This window comes from Pempheris klunzingeri, chromosome 3, assembly GCF_042242105.1.
Source record: "Pempheris klunzingeri isolate RE-2024b chromosome 3, fPemKlu1.hap1, whole genome shotgun sequence".
Classification (NCBI taxonomy): domain Eukaryota; kingdom Metazoa; phylum Chordata; class Actinopteri; order Acropomatiformes; family Pempheridae; genus Pempheris; species Pempheris klunzingeri.
The window spans coordinates 1,377,697-1,387,430 of record NC_092014.1 but is presented as its reverse complement, the minus strand read 5'-3'; the positions used below and the strand labels follow the sequence as shown (position 1 = coordinate 1,387,430).

Here is a 9,734-nt window from a genome sequence, read left to right as displayed (position 1 = left end):
CAGCTAAGCAGAATTAACTACTATGGTAATATAACCCAACATGTGATGTCCATGCATGTGTACCCCAGGTCTTTAGAGGTTAACTATATCTTTGTTTTTTTTAAATGCAATAAGACGAAAGCAGAACCTAAATGGTGTGAAGTGAATATTGAGTTTTTAGTTAGTTGGGAAGAGTTGGAGCCTGATGGTGTCAGCAGGAGGTGCTGTAGGCTCAATAAAAGTAATAACTGCTCAGCAATAAGGCAGGACGAACTCCTCCTGGTAAAATGTGTTTTAATTGGCTTTTTGTATATTTTGGATTATATTTTATATATTTGTATTTTATTTTTACATTTTTCTTTTTTTTTATCTCTGTTTCTTCGATTCTGTTGTGGCTACCATCATCTTCGTCTGCTGCAGAAGAAGATAAATAGTCTAATAAATGGTTAAAATACTAAACATTCAGTGTCATTTTATTTCAGTTCATACCCATAAAGTTTCGACCTCATGGGGTTTTCTTTAACACTCCAGCGATTGGAGATGTTTAATCAGGCTTCCATCACGTTTTTATCCTCTTAATGATCTGGACCGTCTGATTACTTCGTTACTGATGGAAATAATTAGAATAATTCACGAGATCTGTGTCCTTTTACTAAAACTGGATAAATACATGAACGTATTTGAGTGTTTAGATCCTCAGGAGATGATGAAGTAGATGATGTGTGCAGCACCAGAATTACAGCTGCAGTAACAGTGGCTGCTGAAACATTTACACACTTTTCATTGAATTACCAAGTTACAGGTTCTTTTTTTTTACAGCTCAGACTAAATATTCTGCTTTCTTTCCTGAAGCCTGGCAGAGAAAATCTGCAATAAAAAAAAAAGTTCCCTCCATAAAACATTTACGACATTTTTCATCGTCATCCAGCCAAAAGAAATCAGCAGAAATGGAGGAAATTTCACAAGAGAGGACTCCTGTTGCGTCCTCGTCAAACAAACCTCGTTCTCAGTGTCACCTGAAGGCCACATAACAAGCAGTCCGTCCTCCTCTGGGGGGGTTAAACCCTCCCCCCTCTGTGGCTGGTGGCTGCTCTTTATCCACACACCATTTGTCACAAAGCAGTTTGTTCTGGCAAATGAACGACGAATAATTCCCATAAAATAGATGTTAGAATCAGACGTTCTTACCAGCAGAGCCGTGACAGACGCACCCAGTGAGGAGAAAGCAGAGGTGGAGCAGCATCTCTGCAGCCTGCGGACTCTGTTCTCTGAGACACCACCAGCACGCCGTCCTCTTTTAACCCAGAGGAAGTTATGACTAATATAGTTGTGGCTGGAAGTGGAACATACTGTTTCTGTGGTAACTCACATCACACCCAGGAAGTCAACACTTGTAATCACTTATTATTGAACACAACTGTGTGTTTTGTCGCCGTGTGTGCACCCAGTTGATGTTGAATTATGTCTTTTACTTGTTAGATAAACTCCCAGCTGCTTTCACTGGAGCTCTGGAGCTGTGCAGGACGCGTCGCACCATTTCTTTTCCACCCAGTTTGCCTGAAATTGGGACTTTCTGTGTTGATGTACTGTGGGATATTCCTCTGATACTGTAACTGTGTCTGTGCACACTGGAGCTGTAACACAGACGGGTTAACGTGTTAACCAGTGGTTTGAAAGTCCTGCAGTTAGAGTTTAGTGAAGTAAAACTACAGAGGTTTGTATCAGTAAAATGTAATCAAAGTATAAAAGGCACCAAGTATTTGTGATGCAGAACTTGAGCCGTTCTATCGCTCTCTGCACACACACCAGACTACATTCACTAAAACAGGGATTTTAGAGAACAGGACACAGGAGCTGCTGCTCTGCTGCTGCCTCCATCAATACATTTGTTTGTTATTGTGAGTTACACAATTATTATATTAGATCCAAACTGATTCTTAGTTTAAAAGACCAAAGTCACGCAGTAACACAAACAGACTTACTGATGGAGGCAGCAGCAGAGCAGCAGCTCCTGTGTCCTGTTCTCTAAAATCCCTGTTTTAGTGAATGTAGTCTGGTGTGTGTGCTGTTTGTGGTTAAACCAAAAGGATCTTCCAGGTCTCTCTCTGTAGGGATCCTTTCCATGATGCTGTCACACACTCAGATTAACAATCTGAGCCTGAATCAATTTAACATTTGACAGCTAATCGATTACATCGCTAACACACAAGACTACAGAGGCTTTTAGGTGCACAGGATCTGTTTCAGAGCGGCTTTATCACACTTCACCCTGATGTCTGAGCAAAACGTTCATCCATCCCAGAGTTAGTTTTCTCTCCATGTGTCCTCTGCAGCATTACAGCTCTGCTAGCCCCCCCCCAACCCTTCTGGGAATATGAGTCAACCTTTATTTTTGAGTAGAAAGAGGATGTTGTATCGACGCTGTTTTCACGGCTCAACTTTATTCCAGAGAATAACATCACATCTCATCGCCTACATACTTTACACCCAGCTACAAAACACGGCTGTTTAAATAAAATATCGTATGTACAGTCTGCAGTGTGCCAGCTGTGGCTCGCCTCAGATGCTCCTATGGCTTGTTTGTGTCGGTTGGCTGGCTGATCTTTGATAAATCCCCAAACGACGCGGTGGCCGAGCCTCGCTTCGCTGGTTTGGCCTGAAACAAACGACAACATTTAAACGGTTCATCCAGTTTTCTGTACAAAAATGTCTCCTGTGCTCCAGGATCTGATGGATAAAACCCAGCAGTGGTGTCTGATTGTGCTTCACTGTCATGTTCCTGGTTATTTAGAATAAACAGAAAGAAACTAATAAGGTTTTTAGCACAAGTTAAAGTGTTAAAAGTATAAGTACTTGGTGCAGAAAAGTGTCACTGGTAGGTAGTAAAAGTGTTGGAACTGGTCCAGTAGATCACCTCAGCCAGCAGCCACCAAACCACACAAACAGCCGTTATATCGCTCTCTGCACACACACCAGACTACATTCACTAAAACAGGGATTTTAGCTTGAAGAACATGGGAGTTGCTGGTCTGGTTCTGCTGCTGTTTGTGTTATTGTGTATTACACAAGTACTGTATTGGATCCAAACTGAACCTTCAAAACACCAAAGTCACACAATAACACAAACAAAGAGCTGATTGGGGGCAGCGGTAGACCAACAGCTCCAGTCACACAAAGTTCTGTGTTCTACGAGCTAAAATCCCTGTTTTAGTGAATGTAGTCTGGTGTGTGTGCTGTTTGTGGTTAAACCAAAAGGATCTTCCAGGTCTCTCTCTGTAGGGATCCTTTCCATGATGCTGTCACACACTTAGAATAACACTCTGAGCCTGTCAGTGGATCAAACAAGCTCTTTTAGTGGACCTACTGTGATCAGGTGCAGTTGTCCCAAAGGATCACGTTGCAGCCATTGCAGCCCGTTTGGTGTCTGCTGGCTGAGGTGATCTACTGGACCAGTTCCAACACTTTTACTACCTACCAGTCACTCACACACCAGGATGTGGACAGATAGAGCCCAGATTCTCCTTTTAAAGGAACATAATAATCCTGTCCAGACTGTTTAATACACAGTTGAACTCAGTTGAAAAACAGTCGGTACCAAAAAACTGAGTAAAATATAAAATAGACAAGAACCTCGAGCACCGTGCTGATCCTGTATTCACAGCTTATTTATTTCTGCAGGACTCTTGACTCACCTGAGAGTCATGAGGCTTCCAGCCAATCATGTAGAGGATCTCGAAGGTGGCAGGGATGGACCCGTCCTCACTGCCGTACATCTCTGAAACATTTTCAAACCAACAGACGTTATAAATAATAAGAATAACCAGCGGCCAACAAGCCATCCAGCTGCAGATAAAGAAACAGTTCAACATTTTGGGAGCTGAGAGGTTTTATCTCTGTGCTTTAACTTTCCATGGAGCAAAGCTGATCTTCTGCTCCCCGTCTTCGTGCTAAGCTACAGCAGGCCATGAAGATGACATCACGCAAACAGAGAAACAAGTGGCGTGTGTGTGTGTGTGTGTGTGTGTGTGTGTGTGTGTGTGTGTGTGTGTGTGCGAAGGACTGCAGCTTGTGTTTAGGGAAGAGGAAGATAAAAGTCCGAGCACTGACAGAAATGTGCCTATTTTAGGTTTGTGTCAGTTTGATGGTGAACAAAAGATGAGCTCAGTCAGTCTTTATTTACACAGCACCAGTTCATCACGGTGTTATCTCCAGACGCTTTGCATAAAGAGCAGGTCTAGAACAAACTCTTTAATTAGAGAGAGACCCAACGATTCAGGAGTTCAACATTAAAGATTCAAGAGTCATGAGCAGCATCAGATATCAGAAAAGAGAAGTATCAGAAATATATTCTGAAGTGGCAGCCGTGACACCAAAATGAGGAATAAATTGGTTGCTGTATGCTTCCTCATAGGAGTGTTGTGAAGCAGCTCTCTCACCTTTATAAATAGCAGCTGCTGCCAATATGGTGTCTCTGTGCAGCAGTGATCTCCTGTTCCAGGCACAGTTGCTCTCCCCCATACCTGCAGCACACGGACACAGAGGGGAGCAAATCAGACATGAAAAACATTTTAGATTCAGGATTCATCTGCCACGTTTTTAATTAAACATATTTTAGTCTAGTGGAATTAACACAAAAGAGTTCATCACAATCTCTGGAGTGTCAATAAAAAGTTTAAAAAATGTAAAAGGGTTCAGAAAATTAATAGCTTTCTGTCTAGTGAGTGACTGGTAGGTAGTAAAAGTGTAGGAACTGGTCCAGTAGATCACCTCAGCCAGATCCTTTGGGACAACTGCACCTGATCACAGTAGGTCCACTAAAAGAGCTTGTTTGATCCACTGACAGGCTCAGAGTGTTATTCTAAGTGTGTGACAGCATCATGGAAAGGATCCCTACAGAGAGAGACCTGGAAGATCCTTTTGGTTTAACCACAAACAGCACACACACCAGACTACATTCACTAAAACAGGGATTTTAGAGAACAGGACACAGGAGCTGCTGCTCTGCTGCTGCCTCCATCAGTCAGAGTGTCTGTGTTACTGTGTGACTTTGGTGTTTTTTAAAGGTTCAGTTTGGATCCAACCTCATGTTTGTGGAACAAACAACAACACAAACACACTGACTGATGGAGGCAGCAGCTCCTGTGTCCTGTTCTCTAAAATCCCTGTTTTAGTGAATGTAGTCTGGTGTGTGTGCTGTTTGTGGTTAAACCAAAAGGATCTTCCAGGTCTCTCTCTGTAGGGATCCTTTCCATGATGCTGTCAGACAATGTTGTTTTGTACCTTCCAGTCATTTAGACACCAAAATACGTACATATATGGCCCAGGTTTCAGTTCATACCTTGTAAATCCGTCATGACTTCAATGATTCCTGGATAGTGAACCTGAACTTCATCGATGTCCTGAAACAGAGAGACAGTATCTCGTATTTCAGTCTCAGTGTATTTCCATTGCAGCTAAAGTGCAGGTTTTTATTGTCTCTATGGATACATGCCCACATAGTCACCAATCATTTATCTAGTTGTCGTCTCTGCAGCACATTTATTTCATAGAGTAAGTTTTAAAATATATTTAATTCAGATTCAATCTCCATTTCTGCTGCAGTGAGTTAAACAGATCATTACATACAGTGTATAATTACATATTAGTCATCTTTCATCTAATTCTGTGTTTTTATCTTTTGTTTATTGCAGATATGAAACTAGATCCACCAGATGAAGGGAAGAAGCTTCGTGCTGCTGTGTTTCTCACCACAGTGAGCATGCTGAAGCCGGCCTGGCCCAGCAGGTTGCCCAGGTCGGTGACGGCGGTGTAGGGGGAGATGTGGGGGGAGAATCCGCCCTCCCTCTCGGTCTCGGCGAGCTGGAGGGAACAGCGCAGCTCGTACAGGGTCTCCCCGCCCACCATGGCCCCGATGAACACCCCGTCGGGCTTCAGCACCTGGTGGATCTGAGCGGAGGAGGAGGGCCGTCAGTGGGCTTAAAGGCAGGTACGCAACTTATTTTACAAGTTTTAATATTTACTGAGACTCTCATTTCAGTCTGTGGCCGTCAGAGGACGGTAATAAATGGCCTGAGTGATCCACCAGGCTAAAGCTAGCGAGCTAGTCACACGAGAGTGGCGGAGGAAGGGCCTCCGAAATTAGAGCTGCAGCTCAGCGACAGACTGATTCAGCAGCAGGAAGCTCAGACGTCCAGTCAGCACAGCGAGCAGGAGCTAAAGCTGCTAACGGCTGTTCGTCTTACGTTTATACGATTGTGCTCCAGCCTGCTGAACCTCTGCACGGACTCATGTACGAATCCCTTATGTCTGAATTTTCCAGCCATTCTTTTGATTAGCTTGTTAGTTATCAAACCGCTGCTTTCACTCACACCAGCTCTCTTCTTTCTACGTCATGAGGTGGAACTCAGTGCTGCAGGTTTCCCTCAGTCTCACTTCCTGCTCCCATCCACACATGCAGGACAGGAGCTTCATGTGACGACGGTGTCAGCAGGTGAGCTAACCCACGTGAGCCTCGCAGGCTGAACACAGAACCATCAACTGAAGGGCTTTTTGCTAAAAGGATGTCTTTTTATCACCGCAAATAAACGACGACTAGATGTGACTAAATGTCGCATCGTGTGACCAACTGATTTCGAAACGCAGGAACCTACGACCTCCTGTGGGAGATCATCAGACAAACAATCCCACTCTCACCTGTCTGAGGGCTCCGGGCAGGTCGTTTATCCAGTGCAGACTGGAAGGAGAGGGAACAACAGGTGAGACTGGATACAGGAAACCTTAAAACGTGAGCTACGACAGAAGTGGTGCTGCGACCGCCATCACCAGACTAGTTCCTCAAGTATTTACTGAAATACAAGGAAACGTAAGGAAAATACTCCGCTACAGATGTGACACTTGACAATTCAGTTCAATTCAATTCAGCATTAATAATTAAATCATCATTTAATTAGAAAGGAACTGGACTGCCGGTGACTGAGGTGGTTTAGGAACGACTCCAGTACTTTTAAACTTATATATCCTGATGTCCTGATGCCGCTTCACTGCTGCCTTGGTTGGTTAGATTGCTTGTGTCATTGTGTGTTACACAAATATTGTGTTGAATCTGAACTAGCCCTTTAAATCAGCCCCACAAAAACACACTCTGACTGATGGAGGCAGCAGCAGAGCAGCAGCTCCTGTGTCCTGTTCTCTAAAATCCCTGTTTTAGTGAATGTAGTCTGGTGTGTGTGCTGTTTGTGGTTAAACCAAAAGGATCTTCCAGGTCTCTCTCTGTAGGGATCCTTTCCATGATGCTGTCACACACTTAGAATAACACTCTGAGCCTGTCAGTGGATCAAACAAGCTCTTTTAGTGGACCTACTGTGATCAGGTGTGATCAGATACCAGGATATGAACAGAGAGGAGCTTTAAAGTGAGACCACATAAATAGGAAATGTGATATGTTCATTGGTTATGTTTTATTATTATTATTTGATTTGATTTTCAGGCATATTTTCATGTTGAATTGTTCAGATATGTGAAAACCTCATAAACACTGAAACCACTTCTAAGGGAAACTTTCACCACATGCTGAAACATGTTTGATGTAAAAAGGGGGTGTGAGAAATACTAATAACGTCACTCACCTCAAGCTGCTGACCACCAGGTCGAAGGTGTTTTCTTTAAACGGCAGAAACTCTTCGTCGGCGACGACGCAGTGAGTCGGGATCTCGCTCTGTCGCCTCAGTTCCTGAAGATCAGAGCCACGAAAACAGACGCTTATCAGCACCACCAATCAGTGGAGGTAAACACAGCGTCTCTAATGTTGGCGTGTCTGTCATCACCTCCACCTGGATCCATCCGTTCATCTACTAACAGACTTTACAGAGTCTACGTTTAGCTCCAACACTCACCAGAGTTTTCTCGGAGGTGTCGGTCAGGAACAAACGCTCCACCACGTCCTGAAACACCAACAGGCAAAGTCAGCTCAACGTCCGAGAAGCCTGAAGAGACGTTTACCTTCACAGGAGGTTCTTCTTATAATTCTCTATTTGTCTTGTTCTATTTCAGCTTGTGTTCATCTTCTATTGTTTTGTGTTTAAACGTCCTTTTAATGCTTCATGTAAAGCACTTTGAACTGACTTATTGTATGTAAAAACTGAATATACACCTTAGGCCACATGGTGTGGCAGCAATTAACGGTATAAATGCAATAAAGATGAAGATATATGGCCTAGAAATCTAAAATAATGAATGTCAGATAGTCAGATATTAAACAGTCTTACTCATGGATGTGTAAAGATGGAGGCTCTGTGGCGCATGAAGTCAAAAAGTTTGACTTCCTGGGTATAAAAGTACCTGGATCTTCCGCATCGTTGGGCCCATGGAGCGTGGAGGGCTAGCATCTCAGGTCTGCTGATCCAGCTAACTTCCTGTTAGCCCTGAGCTAACTGCTAACTTCCTGTTAGCCCTGAGCTAACTGCTAACTTCCTGTTAGCCCTGAGCTACAATGAATGGGAATAATGGGACAGAGCCTACCTTGCTTAAATGCTGTGCGATGTGGCTTCTTCCCCCGCCGACGTCCAGAGCCAGAGGAAACGTCCTGAGGGGAGACAGGAGGAGGGCACAGCGTTGGAGAAGGAAGCAGAAGAAAAGCCGGACAGTGAACCCTGCGTACATACCTGTGGGACACATCAGAACACTCACCTGGCGATGTCATAGACCCGATCTGCCACCCGACCGCCAACCTGCAGCTCACAGTCACACATTATTAGTTGAACCTGTTTTTATACAACAGCCTTCTGACAGTGAACATTTGATTGATTTTACCTCATTGCACTATTCCACCTGTCTGTATCTGTTATTCCCCTCATGCTGTTTGAACGCACTGCATAACTCTGCACATCTACCTGTGCTGACACCTGTTTATTAGTTTGGGGACGACACCTATTGGTTCGTCCACTGCAGTTTTGAAGCCTCAAGTTTGGCTCTCTGGGCGTCGCCATCTTGGATTTTTGCAGCCAGAAGTGTGATGTCCTCTAAATGGACCATAACTTAAATAAACTAAATGAACTGAAGAAGACAGTAAACTAGAGACTGAGAGCAGAAACTGTTCACTGAGCTGATAAACCAGGAGACAAGTCTCCTCATTGACTTCCATCCAATCACACTTCCTGTTTGGAGCCAGTGGAGTCGCCCCCTGCTGGACACTAGAGAGTCTGTGCTCGTACCTCGTCCCTCAGGTAGTCGTACTGGTGTCCGTCCTGCAGGCCCGCGGCCCAGTTCTTCTGCCTCTTCTTCATCTCCCTGTTGAACACGTTCATGGTTCCCCTGGCCGACGCGGAGAGCCCTCTGCGGGGCTCAGCCCGCCGCGGTGACCCGGTCTGGGCTCCGCAGCAGCAGCAGCAGCAGGGGGACCGGATCCGGCTCCCGCTGCAGCCTGCCGCCCAGCCAGCGGGAGCGGATCCGGCTCCCTGAAGCCTCTGCAGGACTCTGAGGGCCACCCCGGTCCTCATGGTGCTGCTTCAGGGTCCCGATCACAGCACAGACTCTCCGGATCACATGGAGGTGTTATGAGACACTTCCTGTCCTCCTCTGGGTGACCTCCGGGAGGAAAACACGGAACTGGATCCTGTTAGGCTGACTGGAAACTGTGGAACTGGATGCCAGTCTGGATCCGGACTCAGAACTACAAACCTCAGGTACTAATGACACTTCTGAATAAATACTGAAGTACTACTTTAATAAATAATGATTATTAACTGTGGTTCATCTCA

At 44.7% G+C, this 9,734-nt stretch overlaps 1 protein-coding gene across 1 annotated transcript; it reads right to left on the bottom strand.

The window, feature by feature from the left end:
• Positions 1 to 2,400: 2,400 nt before the first annotated feature.
• On the bottom strand, positions 2,401 to 9,547 carry ndufaf5 (NADH:ubiquinone oxidoreductase complex assembly factor 5). The gene is made up of 11 exons (XM_070855639.1): positions 9,189 to 9,547; positions 8,665 to 8,705; positions 8,497 to 8,560; positions 7,872 to 7,919; positions 7,605 to 7,708; positions 6,673 to 6,712; positions 5,728 to 5,925; positions 5,318 to 5,378; positions 4,416 to 4,499; positions 3,672 to 3,754; positions 2,401 to 2,635 (listed from the first exon to the last, which is right to left on the bottom strand). The coding sequence occupies exons 1-11, from the start codon at positions 9,471 to 9,473 to the stop codon at positions 2,549 to 2,551; spliced, it is 1,095 nt and encodes a 364-aa protein (XP_070711740.1). The 5' UTR covers positions 9,474 to 9,547; the 3' UTR covers positions 2,401 to 2,548.
• Positions 9,548 to 9,734: the final 187 nt, after the last annotated feature.

What these genes read in the sequence shown, in the direction of transcription:
- ndufaf5 (XM_070855639.1), bottom strand. Translation starts at nt 9,473, where the DNA reads ATGAGGACCGGGGTGGCCCTCAGAGTCCTGCAGAGGCTTCAGGGAGCC. An exon ending in ACGACTACCTGAGGGACGAG is followed by an intron (nt 8,706 to 9,188) that starts GTACGAGCACAG and finishes TGTGAGCTGCAG; the next exon opens with GTTGGCGGTCGGGTGGCAGA. An exon ending in TCGCACAGCATTTAAGCAAG is followed by an intron (nt 7,920 to 8,496) that starts GTAGGCTCTGTC and finishes TTGGTGTTTCAG; the next exon opens with GACGTGGTGGAGCGTTTGTT.